This window comes from Typha latifolia, chromosome 14, assembly GCF_019914945.1.
Source record: "Typha latifolia isolate L0001 chromosome 14, TyphaL0001v2, whole genome shotgun sequence".
Lineage (NCBI taxonomy): Eukaryota > Viridiplantae > Streptophyta > Magnoliopsida > Poales > Typhaceae > Typha > Typha latifolia.
In genome coordinates, this window is record NC_133099.1 from 3,972,158 (window position 1) to 3,993,674 (window position 21,517).

Sequence of the window (21,517 nt, forward strand, 5' to 3'; positions counted from 1 at the left end):
CAATCAATGCATTAGCACATATTCAACGAAGAACTAATTAGTCACATTCTTTTTTCTTCTTTCCCACGTAGAATCACCCCGCGATGATGGAGGAGATTCTAGAGATGGGTGACGCCGGGCCACATGACGTAGAGAGTCCCCCATTTCTTCAAACTCATGAGGTGTGGAAGGAGATTGAGAGAAGAAAAGGGAGATGCCGATGACCACACCGCAAGTCTGGTCTTCCCTTTCCCTTTGGCTACCCCACCGCCCTTAACCTCATACCAAAACAAAAAAATCTCCATTTGAGTTTCTTTGCAAAGTAAGTAGCCCACTTGAAGTGAATCAGAAAAAGAAAAGATAATAATAAAAAAAACTCTCTTTTAGATATATTACTCTTATAATGACTTATCGGGTTCCTTGCCACAGCTTCCTTAATCGTATGTTTGATTGCAATGTCTAGTCTCCTTTATCCCGTACTATATATTCCTGAGCAGAGTAGAATAATATTTGCAAGTTTTCATAGCTGACTGAGTGTAAACTGCAAATGTATGTAACGTAGAAACGTGTCCTTATGATTGTACTTTTTCTTGAAGAAACATACAATATTTCTCCAAGGGGCTGATAGTGTTCTTGACTTGTAACCACTTGGTGATGTAAGTAAACATATGGATGAAAGTGTAATACTTGCACCACTATATATATTGTACCTTCCCTTTATTCCTTTTGTCATTTGAGCCAATGGCAAAAGCAAATGGGGTGGGTCACTCACAGGAGACATATGGAAATGCATGCTGCTCTATGTCAATGTCAAGGAAAACCTCTGTGTTGCTTGACAATATAGGCTATCCTGGGTTTAATATATTACATCAAATCCTCTTGGATCTAGACCTACTACTATCTCTTAGCTCTGATATCATACAGGATTACTAATTTTGCCAAAAGATTAAGTTGATTGGGAATGATGAGCTTAGTCTTTATTGGCCATCATTGCTTATGTAATCATAAAAGAAAAGAGATGGCTTTCAGAGAATTTTTCTGTATAAAAAGTCTACCAGACATTTCTATCACGTGTTTAATTTACCTCGAAATTTAAATACGAGATAACGTTGTAATACACGCATAGTTTTGTATTTAAGTTTTGAAGTGTAATTACTTCTTGCAGTGTTATATGCTCAAGTATTTATCACTTATCCCTCAGATTATTAGTAACCAACAAAATATCAATTCCAAATCCAAACTATTCCATCAACAATAGTTATTTTCCGCTTCTCTCTCCGCATTTAACTCTTCATCTGGGGACCCTTATTCCCCACTCTCTCTTTATATCCATTTTGTACATTCAAACATAATATAATTAGGTTTACCTACTCACACTTAAAAGGAAAATATCATCAAGAAACTTTTTTACTGATTTCTTCTATTCCAATATATTTATTTCTAGTTGTTTGACGATTTGAATCGTTTTGTGACTAATAGAATAGAAATTTCAATGATTTTTGCTCAAGAGTTTCAAACTCAATTGTCTTTTGCTCTGTCCAAAATAATATCCGTGTAGCAAAACTGGATGACATGCTTATTAAATGAACGTAGCTGGAAAATTGAAATGCCACAAAATAATTCAGTAGACAAGAAGGGAAAAAAAAAACTAACACTTTGAACATTTCAACCCAGAGAAAACATTGCCGCCAAATAAGTTAAGAAGATCTACAAAGACTTTTGTGTTTCTATTTGGTACAAGTAATGCTCAACCCTTCAATCGGAGGCCACAATGACAGCAATCCCAATCAATGATCACTTTTGCTGTTGGCACGCCGGAGGACAGCTGAGTTTTCTGTCACTACCTTCCTCTATCAACTATAGCAGCCACAGAATTTTCTAACTGCAGTTTCCTTCTCTGACCCCTACTCAAAACATGGTATCAGGATTATATGGAGATCATTTCACAGCATATAAGATCCCGAAGCAGCTCGAATAATGTCTGATCCAACATACTGTAAGGATTAAGCATATACCTCCTTAAAGTCTTAACCTAAGATGTGTGTTTTCCCTTCTTTTCCAAAATTCTAATATCACATATTAAACGTACATGTAACCTGAGGTCAAAAACTCACCCAGACTCCTCGTGGGTCCAATGTGGGCATAATCCTACAAGTCGTGCCAATTTTGGCGAGGGTGCTTTCTCCACCATCTCAGCATGTGAATACAACCACCAGCAGAAAACAGACCAAAAGCAGCAAGTGCCATGATTGTAGAATTCTCAATCTTTCGATGATAGCCACCCTACAGAGAATAAAATAGTTCAGCGGGTCCGTACTTTAATCATGTCAACATGAGATACCAATAGAAATGAGGAAAACTAACGGAATCATGTAAGTTATAGCAGAGAGCCATACTTCTATTAAAACAAGCAAAATGGCAGAATTTGCTGGTGCTAGAGATAAGCTTATCATTCCACCACGCAGCTCATTCGGCAAGTACCTATAGTGAAAGCAGTAAGTGAAATTAAACTACTTGGAATACTAATAGAATATAAATGATTAATTTTTAACTCACATTGTCCTCAGTCTTGCAAGTGAAGGTAAAATAAAGCCAACACAGGCATGGAAGATGCAGAACACGATCACTAAAACTCCAATCTCCTGCAGAAATCAAATTCCTTGAAATTAGAAAATTCAAAATTGTGAAGCAGAAGTCTAATATAAAATCTGTTTTGGTCATGCAGTTCAGTACCTGATAGTCATAAGCTACAATAGACAAAGCCATGCCAGCAACAATATATGCAATTGTCAAGGTATCCTCATTGTGTACAGGGGACGTCATTCCATAAGACCATGGAAAGCCAGTGCTCCCGAGCATTCTTGAACCAATAAAACAAGGGTATATCTGTGATAGCTGCACTTCCCTCCCATCTGCCTGTGAAAAGGAATGACCTTAGTGCATCAAATTCTGTCAAGATTACCTTTCAGTTGATTCTGCAATATTTTTTATTGTATGACGCAGTCAAATAAAAAGTCGAGAAGGTTTGCTAGAGTTTTACCATGTCGCAGAGACTAACAGATTCAAGACACAAATTGTGAAGTAGCAACATTGATATGATTTAATCATCTTCAGATAGCATAGATTTGACTGTATAGCATGTTTAGAATAATACAGGCAACCGACCATTTTTCTGCTGTGGCACATTACAAGTGCAAATCAAGTTTGTAAAAGCATTTTCCGTTTAATAGCATAGCCGCATAGTAAGATCTGTGCCTCTTTTAATTGTCCATTTATTGATTTTCAGAGTCCATGGAGAGATTTTCGTTGCCAATTTAGTTTGTCAACATTCTTCTGCAAGCTTTTTTGTGTGTGTTGCTTCAAAATGAGATGGAGGATAGTTCGCATAGTGGTAGGATACCTCTAATAATTCATACACTTAGCTTGGGGTTTAACAGCTTTAGATGACCAATTTCATGGGGTATCAATTCCACATATACAAAACAAGTTATCAGATCTACGGTTTTTGTAGACCCCTTGATGGAAAATCTGCACAGATATGATTCAGGACAGCTAATCCAATATATGGGATTCGATAAATAAAACAAAACCTGCAAGTTTACAAATGAATCTGAAAACCTCAAGAAAATTTCAAACTGCAATTAAACCACTAATCTCCAAAGAAGCCCCAAATAGAATTGCATTAAGTATTTGAGGAATCAGCTTTGACACAAGGTTTAGTTGGAACTTGGAACCAATTTAATGATCGACACATAAACAGTCGTGGCAGGTTCATACTGAATCAATATGGATGTTTATATAAACATAGTAAATACGTATTGTAAGTTAAATAGAACTGTTTTTGAACAGGATCTGCCACAAGACTTAATCTTTTCAATCGGTTTACTAGTCCGCATGGTACTACACCTTCTTCGTAAGATAAGGTAAGCTTCAAAATAAAGATAGTATAGATGCCAGAAAAGAAAAAAAAAACTTAATCTTTTCGATCGTTTACTAGTCCTCACGGTACTACACCTTCTTCATAAGATGAGGTAAGCTTCAAAATAAAGGTAGTGTAGATGCCAGAAAAGAAAAAAAAAAGGCTTTAATAAGTTAGAGAAGGCAACCATTGTTTATGAAGTTTTCACTTCCATTTCAATTCACTATCTTTAGATCTCTTTACAACTAGAGTGTTCAAGCTATTTATATAGAGGCAAAAAGAAACTTAGCTATTAAAGCTCCTAAATATCTTCTCTAGGCTAGAGATATAACCAAGTCATCTAAATGTCTCATCTAACTAAATAAGGCCATAAGTGAGGCTTTAATTTCCTCCAAAGTAAACAAAAGTGGCTACCACCAATCTTACTTATTTACTATAGTGTCTCTCGAATCTAGCTTTACTGTGACATCACTTAGGCTTTTGAACATCTCGAGCACTTCGATTTAGACCGAAATTTTGATGGGGCGTCATTTTCTCTGATAAAACTTGTCATGGACTTTACATTTTTTATTAGTTTCTAGTCCGCGCGGCACTCTATCTTCTTCGCAAGATGAGATAAGCCTCAAAGTAAAAGTAATGTAAATGCAAGAAAAGAGAAAGAAGCTTCAATAAATTAGAGAAGACAACTTTTCTTTGCAAAGTTTCCACTACTATTTCAATTCATTATTTTTAGATCCCTTTATAAGTAGAGTGTTTGATCCTTTTATGTAGAGGCAAAAGAAAACTTAGCTTGGTTCCTAACAAATATCAAGAGGCTAGAGATAAGACTAAGACTCTTAAATATCTCCTCTAACTAGATAACGCCACAAATGAGGCTTTAATTTTCCCCAAATTCAATAAAAGTGGCTACCACCTATCCATTTAACAACACAGCAGTGAATAAGTATTAGTCTTGCCTATTTACCGTAACTTTGCTACGACATCGCTTAGGCCTTTGGACATTCGTGATATTTCAGTTTTAATCAAAATTTTAATAGGGTGTCATAAGATGCTTCTTCCAAACTTGGATCAAAGATGTTTATAAGAGTTAATCTCATTCTATGATCTTCAATAAGATCACTGAAGAAGAGCCCGATTGCTCCAAAGAAAAAGATATATGGCTTCACAGTCTAAAATCTAAACAAGTGGAGGTCAAATCCAATCTTATTCCCAAAGCTATCAAATCATTTAGAATTCAGATATTCAGTAAATCTATTAACTTCTGCAAGGAGAAACCCAAAAGAAGGAAACACCAATGAGTTCATAGTCACGAAGAAATTATAACCATCAAATAAAGGTAATACCTATGTACTATTTTTTGCACTTCAAAATTCTGAATACCAGAATGACCTGACAAGTAAGAATTAAATGATAATAAGAGATCTCACTAGTTATAATAGGCTGATTGGCATTTTAATTTGATTCCTAACAAAAACATTGGATCCATATTAACTATCAAGAAGCTGAAAGTAAAAAAATTGGTACCTCATATTCAAACCATCTGATGTTCTTCTTGCAACAAATCATGAATTACTGTATTTTTCATCCCCATAATGTTACAGTAGCATTTTGACTAATTGTAGCAGAAAATCCAGAAACTAAATGTGAACTACATGAGCAATCCAACTAAAAAAGCTCATTCAAATGACTTGCTTGCTAGTAGTTGTCTTTCTGATATATAGTTCCTTTTGTCTCCACAGATCTCTGCCCATCCAAGTACTATAAGTCATCCTAAATCATCACCAAATAACAAAGAATCTTTAAATGATCTCCATGTCTCTTCTTGATCTTCTAAAAATCCACAACATGTCCAACTCATCAAACATCTAATTAGAACCAATTGAGATTGTCGAACAGCTAAAAGAAGATAAAAAGTCTGATGTTTTGAACTCTATGGTGCAACTCTTTAAGATAGTGTAACATTCCTCAAACTCAATTTATTGTTGGTGCCAACTAAATTGCAATTTCCTTAAGTATACAAAGCACTCACTCGCATAAGCACACTTGACTGCCCTTAGTGTAAGCATCAAGGTCATATGCATCTTTGCAAATTTTGCAATACAAGGTATTGCTGTAAGTCTATCATATGTGCCATTGACTACCGTAGAATATCTCAAAAAGATGACTTAGTGATAGATCCTAGAAAGAACTGCAGGAAAAATGACCAGGGCATAGAGTTACATCTTGTTGAGATGGTCAATCACCTAATAGACATAAGTCTCTATGACATCTTAAATTCATTCATTCATTTGAGATATCATGCCAGCAATCTTGCTTAGTGCTTTAATAACAACAGTCATGCAGGAAGAAGGGAAACCTCAGCAATCCTCTGGCAGGGGTTCCACCATTGGAACTAACTAATAGACAATAGCAATTAAGCTTGAAGCCTTGAGTGATCATCCCAAAACTCTCTTTCAAGTTCAATATCTTGTATAGGTTTTATTTGGCCGTGAAAGAAGAAATTCAAAGAAAGAAGTAGGACAGACTCAAGGCTCATAAACTAACCAGAACACTCAAACAGTGTTCAAATGATAGATGGACAATATGCAAATATATCTCTGGTCAGTGTCGAGTCAACTTAAGTTAGACAGTAAGCTTTATCTTATTGTTTTAAATTTTAAATAAATCGGATAAACCGTATATGAATCCAATCCGCCAGAAATTTTACTCCAATAAAAAGGAGTAGATATGTATTGATAATAATCATTGAATGAATATGAGTTTAGCTATATTATTTTTTTCGTTTTTATCTTTTACCGTAGTTGTTAGATCACATTTATTTTTCTAAGAGTAGATCATAGCTGTAAAAATATTCCGATCTTCCAAACCTTAGTCATTTTCTTCCACCAGCAGCCACCCTACCTTATGGCCATCTACCACTACCATTAGCCGTTCGGTACCCTCTGACGACCGCTGTAACGTTGATTATTTACCATTATACCCAATTTGACCTTACTCCACTATTTTATTAATATCTTTTTATGCAGACGATTGATTCTCATAAAACCAGAACCATTGGAACCCCAACTCATGAGGCTATCACCACATAAAATATCACAATTTTCTTATGTCTTGATCGGTCCAGATCTGGTGTGTAACATTGGTATCAGAGCTGACGTTCCTCAGACGATGGTTAACACGCAATCCAAGACGAACAAGAAAGAAGCGATCATGGAGGACTAGGAACTCATCTCCATTCCTGTGAGGGTTTCTCCAACACCACCGCCACCACCAGCAACTACCGACAATGAGCCACCATCTTGGGCTAAGGCTTTGATGGAGTTCGTTGACTCGTTAAGAGAATTATCAAAGAAGAACTCGAAGGAGATCCAAATCGCCCTCAAAGACTCGATCCAGGCCTTGACAGAGGTCCCCACTAGCTGCCCTCCATCGACCTGCACCACTAGCACCGGCGGCCATGGCTGAAACCGGCCCCTACGACGTGAACGATCCAAGCTGTGAAGGAGGGGACGAGCTAGCCCAAGCCGCGACCTCAACCCCTTCTCCAGCCTCAGTGCCCCCCTCCCCCCCACCGTCGTAAAGCCTCCCAAACGTCGCTGCCATGCCTGTTTCGCCTGCAGCAGTGTCGCGAGGTCATTTTCCCCACTCGCTGTGGGAGCTAGGGCCGAAAACCCTAGCTTCTTACCAATGGCGATCTAGCCCCCACCGATGCCGAACTCATGAACTCAACGTCCATCACCTTCCTCGAAAGACCACCAGCGATGGCGATTTATGCTACAGCAAACCCACGGCTGGTGGCGCGGCTTCGACGATTCCACAACCACTGACGGCCACGACTAACTTCCTCGGGCTGACTGCCAGCTAGTGGTAGCCGCCGGTGATCGTCGGGTGGCTAAACCCGATAGCAACCACCGTGGGAAGCTACCCCTACGTCAGGGTAGCTTCGCCATGACTTCCTTGACGGGTCCCTTCTATAGCCGCCGAGGGCTAGGGGACTCATTGGCGGCACGCCATGGCTGCCACTACACCAACTCGACCCCGAGCTCAAGCTCGATGCCACCACCACTAAGGCTATAGCGGCTAGGGCAAGTTCATGAAGATGATGAAGTACACAATTTTCGAGGTAGGCCAGATTTTCGCGAACCGGTTTGACCACGTCATGCAAATCAGTTTGGAACCTATGAACATGACCCAGAGCATAAGTATGAGTCCAAGGACGAATGGTGGAACAACCCGATAGACCTGCGCCATCAAACTGAGCCAAACCCACAGGCGACATGAGCCGAACCTGTGGGCCCATGTCCCATATGACCAGCCTCGGCCGCGAGGTCACTTGGCCTACAGTGACAGGCCACAATTTGAGATCCAAGTTCGGACTGTCAAGCTTGATTTTTCAAAATTCTTTGGAGGAGACCCGTTAAATTGAACCTATCTAGCGGAGCAGTTTTTCACATACCATGGCACGCTCAACCACCATAAGGTCTAGCTAACTTCATTCCACTTGGAGAGCGTGGCGATTAGGTCGTACCAGTCAGCTGAGCGAACTCGACCATTCGAGTCTTGGCAAGACTTTGTGGATGTGATTTGTGCTCGGTTCAGTTCGACCCAATTTGAGGACTGTTAAGCCATGTTGACTAAGCTGACTCAATCAACAACAATTCGAGCTTATCAGGAGGAGTTTGAGTGGATCTACAATTAGGTCACTAACTGGCCTGGCTCGACCCTGAAGAGTACCTTTATTAATGGGCTCAGACCTGACATCCAGACTGAGGTCAAGGCTTTGAGGCCTATTACTTCTGACGAGGCCTTCTCCTTAGCTATTCTAATAGAGACCAAGTTGGATCAGTTGAACCAAATCTACAAGGAGAAAAGAAAGACTACACAAGCCCATCGCCTACTAGAGAATACATCTGCCCCGACTCAATAATGATCTTGCACCGTTTTGTACGTAATGACTTGAAAGAGCATAGAAAGAAAGGCTTGTATTTTTACTGTGATGACTGATTTACCCTCGATCATAAATGCAAGCGTCAGCCGACCCACATCATATTCCTCGGCAGACTCGAGGAAGATGAATCTGAATCCACTGATTAACACGACAAGCTGTATAAGTACAAGAACATGAGAGACTAATCACCTTGAGGACAAGGTGTCGAAAACATGGTGGATTGTGATGATTTAATCACATGGGTTAGGTTAGTTGAGTCGAGTCAACTTGAGTTAGTTATTTGAATTTTAAATAAATCGATTAATCTGTATATAGATCCGATCCACTAGGGTTTTTTACTCCTATAAATTGGAGTGGATATATATTGATAATAATCATTAAATGAATTCGAGTTTAACAACATTATTTTTTTCGTCTTTATCTTTTACCGTAGCCGTTAGATCATTTTTATCTTTCTAGGAGTAGATCATAGCCGTAGAAGTATTTCGATCTTCCAAACTTTAGCCATCTACCTCCACTACCAGCCACCCTACCTTACGATCGTCCACTACCACTCTTGGCCATCAGCCACCCTCCGACGATTGCTGCAATATCGGTTATTTACCTTTCTGCCTATTTGACATTGTTCCACTATTTTATTAATATCTTTTCATCCATGCGATAGATTCTTGTGAAACCAAAACAATTCGAACCCTAACTCATGAGAATATCACTACATAAAATATCACAATTTTTTTACGTTCAGATTGATCCAGATCTGATGCATAATATTGGTATCAGCCTATTCTATGCCAAACAAATGTAGGCTACCTTTTGTCATGATGAATAAAAATGACTAGTTGAATAAAAATCTGTGTAAACATTTGTAATATTTATTTTGATTATCTTTATCCCTTTTTTTTTCTAACTTAAAAACCGTAATTCTACATCCAAACCGTAGCTACCATCTACCTCCACAAGCCACCTATTTATACGGTCCACTTTCATTACCTCACAGCCATCCACCACCCTCGATGACCTGCCAAAATATTAGTTTACCAACTTCTGTCTTGTTTCGATCCTTCTCTACTATTTCTTTCATATATTTTACTCCAATCTTGAAATTACTATGTTCCAAAGCCATTAAGTCCGAGATTCACAAGGCTATCTCCAATAAAAATATAAGATTTTCCTGCAAATAGATCAACCCAAATCTGGTATGCAACAATATGCCCTTCCATATAAATGATGGAAAGGAAAAGACTTGGAAGAGTATTCCCATAGCTGTTTATGTGTGCAAACATCAGGGCTTCGGAATTTTACATATGCAATTTTCACTTTATATGGTTATATATGAAAAGAGGGGACTTCTAGTACAGTGGGAATATCTACTTACAAAAAGGGAAATATGATACGATTCAGACTTTACCAATATCATCTCGAGCATGGATTCACTTTAGGAGTGTCTTTGTTTCTAGTTTTAATGTTTAATTTCCAAAAAAATAAGTTTTTTGTAAGTCGCGTTCGCGGGTGGAGTGAGTTCGAACGCGGTTGTAAACAGGTTGTGAGAGTATGCATTGTGCATTCGAACGCCCCGTTCGAACGCACTGTGAACGCCTGCATCACATTCGCAAATTCAGAGAAGTGGGAAACAGGTGCGTTCGATCACGCATTCGAACACCTGCATCGCGTTCGCAAATCCGAAAAAGAGCGAACTCGGTGGGTTCGAACGTGGTCGGGCCCGTTCGAACGCGGTCAGCGAAATTGTATTGTTTAGGGTTAATTTTGAGTTGTTTGGTTAGCCTCTAAAAAGGATGTGGATGGCAACCAAAAGATTATTATTGAAGAATTGAGTTTTGCCTTGCCTCCTTCATCTTCCTCGCTCTCATTCTCTCAATCCCCGGCGACGCCGCTTCTAACCTCCCTCGATCGGCCAATCACCCTAGACCCTTAGAGACGACCCTCTCCTTCCCCTTCTTCCAATCTATCCAACTCACTTGCCTTAACCTTCCATCAACCATAACCTTTCCATCACCACTTTTCACCGGTGCCAACCCACAAACACTGGTCCACCTCTAACCACCATCATCCTAGGATCTCGTGCCTCCATCCACAGATCCTAAATAGACAACTCTGACGTTCGTCCACTAATCGGACGATATCTCAAGATCCCCACATCTGATTCGCTTGAAATTTGATTTGTTGGAAAGCTCTTTTTGGGGCTACAACCTATCCAAATTTCACGTCGATCCAACGGCGGCATCTTTCGGGATCTTATTTCAAAATTCCGTGCCAGATCTAGTCCAGATTAGAGAATTGGAAGAGATCGAACCTTAGCCGAAGAGGAAATCATATCAAGTTTGGTATTAGAGCCACCGTTCCTCGGACAAGCGCTTCCTATGATGACCACCAGAGCTATGGCTGCACGGCGAGATGATGAAGAAGAGATTCTCCCAATAGAGGAGGGGGAAACGGTTGCGAGGACTTCCACCCGCGGAACCACCCGATCTAATCAGAATATGGAAGAACCTAATGTTCAAGCTGTGTTGGGGTCTCTATCCGAACAAATGGCTATCAACAACTAGATGATGATGGAGATGATGCGGGAATTACGGGCGACAAGGGAAACCATGGCGAACGGGAACGCACCATCGACCCCACGACGTGAGTCCACACCCATGGACCTACCGCCACCGGTTCAGCCTTTGCAACCCCAAGAGCCGCTGCTGCCACCACCCTATGGGCAGAGACAAGCAAGGATGGTTACACCAGGCCCAGTTGCAGGTGAACCCATCCGACGAGCGAACCACTATGGAGACCACCTTGGAGATCAAGATCCGTGATCGGGTCAATATGATCCGGGGTCGGGTCAATACGATCCGGAACCACGGTGAGTTAATCAAAACCGAAGGAGGGATCATCAACCTTTCATGGTGCATCCTCCTCTAGTTAGACAAGGACTTAGACATGATCCGGAACGAGTCAATGGCATCCGTGGACAAATCGTGCGTCTCGAATTCCCCAAGTTCAAAGGTGGCGATCCGATCAATTGGTTGTATAGGGCGGAGCAATTCTTCGCATACCAAGGTAAGGCGGAAGAATACAAGGTGACGCTTGCGAGCTTCCACCTTGAGGATGAGACGCTTAATTGGTTTCGAGTAGCCAATGCCAATGAAGCTATCGATACTTGGACTGAATTTTATGCTGATATCAGACGGCGATTTGGAGCGTCGGGGTATGAAGACTTTGATGCTCTCCTCTCAAAAACGATGCAAAAGACCACGATTAGGGCATACCAAGAAGAATTCGAGAAGATAAGTAACCGATGTCATCCACTATGGAAGGATCAGCAACTTCGCAGCAACTTCATCTCCGAGCTACGAGGAGACATACAAGCCGATGTGAAGGCTTTAAGGCCTAGAACTTTAAAGGAGGCCTTCGAAGATGCGGTGCTTATGGAAAACAAACACAGGGCCATGAAGTTACACCTGAAACAAAGTTGGACGAGCCAAGGAAACTGCAATCAAACTCAACCAACCATAGCAGCAGGAAATATCACCGGAGTACCAAGAATTGCTACTGCAATGGTACCTCCTCGAGCGCCCTTGAAGCTATCCTAAGATGTGAAGTACACACCTAGAGGTCCGGGATGAGCACTCACGCCTGCTCAAGTGGAGGAACGAAAGGCCAAAGGCTTATGCTTTTGCTGTGATGAGAAGTTTGTACTTGAGCATCGCTGCGCTAAACCAATGAGATCGGTGATGCTAATCAATGGATTGGAGGAGGCTGAGGACGAGATTGTAGATGAAGGTGTGGGCATGGTTGGGCAGCAAGGAGTCGCTGAGGAGCGACCTATGGAGGACATGATGGCCGAGATCTCCCTCCACGCCTATTCCGGAACAGCCGCACCAAGGACTTTGAGGGTGAACGGTGTAATCAAGACATCTATAGTGAGAATCTTGATCGACACCGGGTCCACCCACAACTTCATTAATAAGAGGCTCCTTAAGAAGATTAGGCTTGAATCGAAACTCACGGAAGGGTTTGACGTGACAATTGGAGACGGCACCACGTTGCGGGCAGATTTTATTTGTGGAGGTGTGGAGTTGAAGGTGCAAGGCCAGTTCTTTACATTAGACCTTTATCCGTTTGCCTTGCGAGGTGCCGACATTGTTTTGGGGACTCAATGGCTTCGAAGCTTGGGGCCCGTGACATTTGATTTTACAAACCTCACATTGATATTTTGGAGGAATGACCAGAGAGTACTACTGGATGGAAGTCAACTACGGCTTGAACTTCCAAACAAAGGGGACGCAAGGGAGCTCGCTTCTTTCTTGGCACCCACCTTTCCTTTCTTCTTAGATCTACGGAGAGCCAGCACAGAGGATAGTGATCTGGTCCGACTCATGGAGGAGCTGCGAGAGAACCCCTTAAGCCACCTTGAGCACGAGGAGCGCGATGGGTTAGTACTAGATCGCGGGCGGATCAAGGTACCCCAGAACGAAAAGCTACAGAGACTATTGATAGCACATTTCCATGATACTCCTATAGCAGGTCATGAAGGGGTATTACGTACCTACAAGCAGTTGGCCCAAAACTGTACATGGACAGCGATGAAGACGGACGTAAAGAAGTATGTGCATGAATGTCAAATCTGCCAACAAGTCAAATCGGAGGCACTTAAGCCCAGCGGGCTGCTGCAACCACTGCCTATACCGGAGCGTATTTGGGAGGACATCTCCATAGACTTCATCGAGGGGCTGCTAGAGGTTCGAGGACAATCGGTGGTGTTTGTTGTGGTGGATAGACTGAGCAAATATGCTCATTTCATAGCATTGACGCATCCGTTTTCAACGAAAAAGGTTGCTGAAATTTTTGTTCGGAAAGTGGCGCGCTTGCATGGGATGCCTAGGACGATCGTGTCAGATCAGGATCGCATCTTTATCAACGAGTTTTGGTCCGAGTTCTTCATATTGCAAGGGACTCAAATCAACCTTAGTTCAGTGTATCACCCCGAGACGAATGGCCAAACCGAGGTGGTGAATCACGGACTAAAGCAATACTTGCGATGCTTTGTGGTGGATCGACCAAAGGATTGGGTCAAATTTCTTCCATGGGTCGAGTGGTCATACAATACCGCTCATCACTCTAGCATCGGTATGACCCCCTTTGAGGCGTTTTATGGGCACACTCCCCCTGTCTTGCGTGCCTACGATAGACTCGTGGCGGAGGATAGGACCGAGCTTGACTTGGAACTTACTGATCGAGATAAAACCTTGAGGCGGCTCAAGATGCACCTAGCAACCCAAAATCACATGAAGTAGACTCATGACAAAGGCTGGCATGAGCGAGAGTTTGAGGTGGATCAATTGGTGTTTGTTCGAGCTCAACCATACCAGCAATCCACATTGAGGCCAATTTTGAACCAGAAGTTGGGTCACAAGTACTTTGGTCCGTATCGAGTGCTACAACGAATTGGTCCAGTAGCTTATCGGTTGGACCTACCTGAAGGAACCAGGATACATCCGGTCTTCCATGTATCAGCATTGAAGGCCCAGATCGGGCCTAACCATGTGGTGGGTTCGGCCTTACACGAACCAATGGAGGAAGATGGCCCCACTGAACCGGTCCGAGTCATAGGCCGCAAGAGAAGATGCCATGGATCCAAATTGGAGACTGAAGTGCTGATTGAGTGGCTGGGCAAACCTACTGACGAGTCTACATGGGAGCTAGAGTCAGATATCCTGGATCGCTTCCCAAATTTCAAACCTTGAGGACAAGGTTACGGAAGCGTGGTGAATTGATACGATTCACACTTCACCGATGTCGTCTCGAGCATGGATTCACTTTAGGTGTGTCTTTGTTTCTGGTTTTAATGTTTAATTTCCAAGAAAATAAGTTTTCTGTAAGTCGCGTTCGAACGCGGGTGAAGTGAGTTCAAACGCGGGTGGAGTGAGTTCAAACGCGGTTGTGAACGGGTTGTGAGAGTGTGCATTGTGCGTTCGAACGCCCCGTTCGAACGCACTGTGAACACTTGCATCACGTTCACAAATCTAGAGAAGTGGAAAACAAGCGCGTTCGAACGCCTGCATCGCGTTCGAACGGCTGCATCGCGTTCGCAAATCCAGAGAAGAGCAAACTCGGTGCGTTCGAACGCGGTCGGGCGCGTTCGAACGCAGTCGGCGAAATTGTATTGTTTAGGGTTAATTTTGAGTTATTTGGTTAGCCTCTAAAAGGGATGTGGATGGCAACCAAAAGATTATTATTGAAGAATTAAGTTTTGCCTTACCTTCTTCATCTTCCTCGCTCTCGTTCTCTCAATCTCTGGCAACACCGCTTCTAACCTCCCTCGACCCGCCAATCACCCTAGACCCTTAAAGGCGGCCCTCTCCTTCCCTTTCTTCCAATCTATCCAACATTTGCCCTAACCTTCCATCAACCATAACTTTTCCATCACCACTTTTCACCGTGCCACCCCACAAACGCCAGTCCACCTCCAACCACCATCATCCTAGGATCTCATGCCTTCATCCATAGATCCTAAATAGACCACCCTGATGTTTGTCCACTAATCGGACGGTGGCATCTTTCGAGATTTGTTGGAAAGCTCTTTTCCAGGGCTACAACCTATCCAAATTTCACGTCGATCTGACGGTGGCATCTTTTGGGATCTTATTTCAAAATTTCATGCCAAATTCAGTCCAGATCAGAGAATTGGAAAAAATCGAACCTTAGCCGAATGGGAGATCGTATCAAAAAAATTATTTTCAGAGAACAAAATACAAACTTCATATTGCAAAAGTAACAAGATATAGTGAAGGAACATGTGCCTTCAATATGCAAACAACAAATGCCCCAAGAAAATATGATAGACAGGTTTAAGTACTTCATAAGGGGTATTAATCTCAAAATTGCAAAAATCAAATAATAATACATGCATAAATGCTATAAGAAACTCCAAATGAGAAATAATATAACTAATTAAGTTCTTTACATACATGCCACTACATTCTTTGAAATATCATAATTGCCACTAAAATCTTTGAGGCTTTTTAAAAAATGTCATTTTGTTAGTTAAATCTAACTAATAATGATTTAAACTGAACTTAGATTCAAAAGACTATTTTGCCCCTGTATAAATTGTTAAACATAGTTCAAAAGCTATTTGATATTTATCCAATATCATAGTATTCAGTGGACATTGTGATATTTCAAAGAATTATAGTGGCAATTATGATATTTACAAAGGTTTCAGTGGCAATTATGTAAAATTCTGTAACTATTTTGGTAATTCAAAATGTGACATACGGACATACCACTATGGTTGGTGCCCAAAGAAACCAAAAGGCATATAGGGAAAAATGAATGCTTCCTTGAGCCCACGCTAAAGTCCATATTTTCTTGTCTGAAATTCACAATAAAAGCTCATAAGAGAGGAGACAAACTGCTGAGAAGTTGGTGAAAGCACAAATGCCCCATGAATAAGAAGAGCTTGAATAAGAAGATCACAATTAAATTGTAAGGAAATAAAAATGATAAATTTCTACCAATATGAATCTGTCATTTGGTTGATAGATGGGTAACTTAGATAGTATAGTAGAAGACATCTCTCAAACTAAAGTTCACTTGCTGCCAATGTCAATATATTTGCCTACTATTAGATAATATTTGTTTAATATTTACACACTAACTCAGCTGACTCCATAATTCCAGAGCATCCCAGTGCATATGCACCTGCTTGTACAGGTCCAAAGAGGACGAAATTGTCACAGCATGGCCCTATTACCTGAAAAGGCTATTTTCATTAGTAAACAAAATGGGGAGGCTGTTTTTATCAAGGATTTAAATTATGCTCATGCAGGGTAGATTGAAAGGGGAGGAAGAAGATACAAGGGAGCCTTTTGTGTTCAGTTGTAACCCGACCTGGGGGATTTGTTTAGTATGTGGAAATAGCTTGTTTTACTAGATTACAAGTCATTAATTTGTAGGAAAATCCTTAACTTTCTCAGTCCAAAATTTCATCCAAAACAAAACTGACACTATCAGTAGGACCTGGTGCAAGCTAACCGACACTAGCAAAAATGCACGAAGAGCGAAATGAGCCATCTGCATGTCTAGGCAGAAGTTAGTTTTGGCTGAAACTTTGAAACCTATCCTAAACTAGGACTAGTTCTAACTGAAGAAGAAAAGTTTTTGTTACAAATTTCAGACAAAAAGTGTAATTATGTTTTATAAACATAAATTTACTTACAATGGTACAATTTGATACTACAAAGAGAGAGAACCTAGTAGACCCATTCTAAAGAATCGTAAGTTCATAATTATCCATTGATTAAGGGATAGGGTATTAAAACCATCAATTTTCTCACTCACTTAGGAAATAAGGTTTTCTTGTAAAACAGAAGAAGCAGAGAGTGTTCAACTATGTGTCTTTCATAACAAACTACACTTTTTATGACAAATTTACCTCAATCATATTGATGCAATACTGCTTCATCACTTAATATCCCTTACAAGACTATACAAAAGGATTGGTGCTTACTTGTTTATCTCTTTTCCTACACCAAAGAGATTAATTTTATTTCCATGTAACGAATCTTGTCCTTCAAGAGGATCAATTGCTTTAACTTTTTTATAGATTTCAATTAAGATGTCCACCTAGATCACATGAAAAATATAAGTTCCTATTTGCAAGAGCAAATAAACTTTCTTTTTATTTGCACTTCTCACCTTGCAGAACATGAGAAGAAAATGACTTCCTATAACTCCCAATTATTGATGTATGTTGACAACCACTCCATTCTTTCCATTCTTTCCTGATATAGAGAACTCCAATAATTGCCAATAAAGCAGCAGAAGCATAAGGCAGTGAAAATCCCCTGCGAAGATCCTTAACTGATAAGTTTGCAAGTCCTTGGCTTCCAACAAGAGATGCGGACTCACAAAATGTCATCAGCCAAAATGTGTCACCTAGCATATCTTGTTTGTGACCTTGCTGCAAATTTGGAAGAAAGACATGTCTGGATATTCAAATAGGAGAGCAAAAGGACATAAAGAAGAGAGAAAGCAAAGACAAACCTTCTCATGTTCTGTCACCATCCATGTCTCGAAACAGAAAGAGAAAATAGAAGACGCAATAGCCAGGCATACACTAGCAACCCACACATTTGGGAGCCAGCTTACACTCTTCAAGACACCCACAAGAAGATGAAGAATGCAGTATAATGTGCAAGCCTTTCTTGCTCCTCTGCCAATGTTGATATATTAGTCATTCTAATTTTATCTTACATTCTAAGTTTCAAAAGCTGGAAAATAATTAAAGAAAAATTGAACGTTATAATATGTAAAAATGGTATCTGGAAACAGTACAGAATTTCTCGAAGAAAATTGAATTACTAAAAAGGACAGCAAGATGCTATAGCTCCATTAACAGATTAAACATACAGAAATTATAAGTTTTAACACATAAAAGTGTTCAATAAAACAGTGGCCAATGTGATGATTTCGTTAGAAAGATGATTTGAGACTACAATAATAATCATGAATTGCATTAGTGTCTAGGAAAGCTACACCGCTTGTAAAAGGCCTGATTATAAGCAAGTAAAATGGTACTCTACCAGATTGACTTTATGGACCAAAGTAAAATTAATCACTTATCAAAACATGTACATAGTGAAAAATATCCTTAAGATATGTATTTGCGAGCTGCAAGGGTTGCAACTATTTGTATATAGTTAGTAATTAGCCTGTACATTTCCTGAAAAAAGAACTAGAAATTCGACAGTAAAATAGACTAGGTAAATTAGGCAATCACAAAGGAAAAAAAAAACAATTGTAAAAGGAGTAACAGAAAGAAGCTTAACATATTGTTCTGGTGCATAATTTTGGGTAGCAGATGCAAAATCCACTTTCTAACCCAGAATGGCTCTTCATAAGAAGACTAAAAGCATGCTGTATCTAAATTTCAAATTTCCATTTAGGAGGAAAAAGAAAGGAGGAAGTAGGAAAAAGTATAACATACTATTATGTGGCATTATAGCAGTGTAAGGCCAAATGCTGTTAAGTCTCATAGCTCTGAAGAACTATCTTGACTGCAAATTTGAAAACCCACATGACACTACTAAGTAGGGGACTACTTTAATAACTACTTATGCAAACATTTGGTAGCGGTCACCTTGAAAGTCGAAAGAATTTACCTATTTCATTTTATTTCCATGTATATGTCATGAACTACATTGTTCTACAATCAAATACATCATGAAGAGAGAATGAATGATTAATAAGAAAGTACAGAGATATCAAGATGTTGAAAAATTGTGGTCGTCTAACTTCCTATATGCACCACAATCAAGAACCTGTTTTGCCTAAATCTCACATATGTTCTTCATGAAATAATAAGCGGTCCAATTGACCTCAAATTAAAAAGAGATAAGCCAATAATAAGTAGTCCTATTGACCTTAAATTAGAAGAGAGAAAGGTCGTTCTATATTCCAGAATCATCTAGACATCTATACTCCCCTTTGACAGATGTACCTAAGTAGTGAGTGAGTAACAGAAGTTCCTAAATTGGGAGCAAGAACTAGTGCGGGTGCAAATACAACTGCAACAAAGCAGCATTGCTGAAGATATTAAAATAAGTAAACTCTCTCAAAGATGGTGTAAGGCAAGAAAACAATAGGACTTCAACGCCTCAAATGGAAGAATCTTGCTAATATATGATAAGCACATCGTATATAAATTAATATACAATTTCTAAAAGAAACAAAAGACATTAAAATATTTTCTCCCATAAGGTAAAGGAAAGTAAAAGAAAAGTAATTTCCATGATTAGTAGGTTCCTATGAATCATGAAACATGTGCCATGTAATATAAACAAATGTGAAGCATAATGCTTTCATTGATTGAGTAAATGTTTATACATTGTAGGTACCTAAGCAGTGAAGTTGCAAAAGTGGCTAGCGATTGATGCCCAAGGAACTATCCAAATAGAAGAGGTTCCTATGAGGCAGAGTGCGAGGAAATTAAGTGTGTTCCTCAATGAACTATTGAGCATGGATCTGCGTATTGCAATAACTTCCTCCAGGTAAGTAAAATAACCCCATATAACATGCTTCATGATCAGTATGTTCCATAATACCAGAACAGCTGACTGATCAAAATTCACTTCCAACTTTTCTTGCCCATTGAAGAGTAGCTCATTAGGAATTCAAATGACAAAACCAGTGATGCAAGTGTACCATTACAAGCATAGTTACAGTCTAAATACTGCATCATTTTCAAACATTAAAGGAACTACGATTTTTTTCGGCATGCAAAAAGACTTGTGACTACCTTAAGATAATTGTTGCAATATTCACTAAAATGTAATCAACTTATAGCTGGTATTCTTTAGCTAAGTTTTTGCTGATCAACTTATAGTTGGTGCCCTCAAAAACATAGTAACATTTTCTCTAAAATCACTGCAAGTAACATGAAGATTTCCTTCTCTTAAATACTTTCTTAGTTCAAGAATTTTTTTTTCATCAAACTGCACAGGTAATGGACTGAAACATCTATAGAAGCTTCAAAGAGATTAAACATAATAAAGACGCTGCCATAAAAGAAAGTAAAAAAAGAAACTTACATAACATCAGATAGAATTCCCGAGAATGTACCGATAAATAAAGCCGCAGCAGCTCCAGCTGCAAGAACCAAGACCATCTGTTCCCTACTAAGCCCATACTGCACGTATTCATACTCCCCAAATACCGAATGAATCCCTTCAATCACTGATAGAAGAGGAAGAACAATATTAGAAAAGAATAAAATCATGAACCCAATCTCGACCAACAGCATGATACCAAAGCCGTGGACCAAAAAGACAAATGAGCATGCAAAAAATCGGAACTTGGGAGTGCCCCAAGTGGCGAAACCTGAAACTAAGGAATAGAGAAGCAAGAAGCTCCTCTGGAAGCGCAAGAATGGCGCAGTCGGACCGAGATCGAAAGGATACGAGGCAGTGGAGGCTCTGGTAGAGGAGCTCTTGGAGAAGTAAGGGTAGAAAAAGATGGAAGCAAGGCACGACGCGAAGAGGAAGACGTAGACGAGGGGGTTTAGTTCCCACTCCTCCCTCTCGATCACCACTCCCATGAAAGCTCTCTGATTTGAGATCGGGCTTCCACCCGAAACGAGAGGAGAAAACTAGAAGGAATATACATTTACTTCCCGAAAGGATCTAATTATTATATCTATACCCTTATTAAGTGGCAGTTTTACATTTGAATATTTACTCATCTAAATTCCGATTTTGGTGGATATTTTGTAACCATTTACCAACTTAATATAAAATTGCTCCTTTTATCAAAAAAAATCAGGATCTTGTACAAAATACAAATTATCCCACTTTTCTTGTGAAATAATCTGTGTTTAAGGTGACTTCGTAAACTATATTTGGAGGAATACAAGGATCAAAAAATAAATTTGATAAACCACTAAAATTGTATTGTAATGAAAGTCTTGCAAGACTAAAATTGAAAAAATAAAATCCATTCGTCAATCTTTCTTGGAGTGAAGTTGTTTCCTCCGAAAATTAGGTGAAAATCTATGATCGCATTTACTACCCTTTCTCACCTTTATGGGTGACTTCACCAAAGCCTGCTCCTCGACCTCCTGACCCGAAGGGTAAAGAGAACTTGGAGCTTTCTCCAAGCAG

At 39.9% G+C, this 21,517-nt stretch overlaps 1 protein-coding gene across 3 annotated transcripts; it reads right to left on the reverse strand.

Annotated features, from left to right (window-relative positions):
- Positions 1-1,534: 1,534 nt before the first annotated feature.
- On the reverse strand, positions 1,535-21,015 carry LOC140800640 (uncharacterized). 3 transcript variants are annotated; one of them, XM_073155403.1, is made up of 10 exons: positions 20,739-21,015; positions 20,450-20,594; positions 17,904-18,072; positions 17,556-17,820; positions 16,142-16,230; positions 2,713-2,895; positions 2,536-2,621; positions 2,376-2,460; positions 2,094-2,262; positions 1,535-1,883 (listed from the first exon to the last, which is right to left on the reverse strand). In XM_073155403.1, exons 1-9 carry the CDS (start codon positions 20,953-20,955, stop codon positions 2,128-2,130), a joined length of 1,374 nt encoding a protein of 457 aa, XP_073011504.1. In that variant the 5' UTR covers positions 20,956-21,015; the 3' UTR covers positions 1,535-1,883; positions 2,094-2,127. The 3 variants fall into 3 exon arrangements, with proteins under 3 accessions (XP_073011504.1, XP_073011503.1, XP_073011505.1); XM_073155404.1 differs by having other exon boundaries at positions 1,618-1,973; XM_073155402.1 differs by having other exon boundaries at positions 1,535-2,262.
- Between the last annotated feature and the right edge of the window lie 502 nt (positions 21,016-21,517).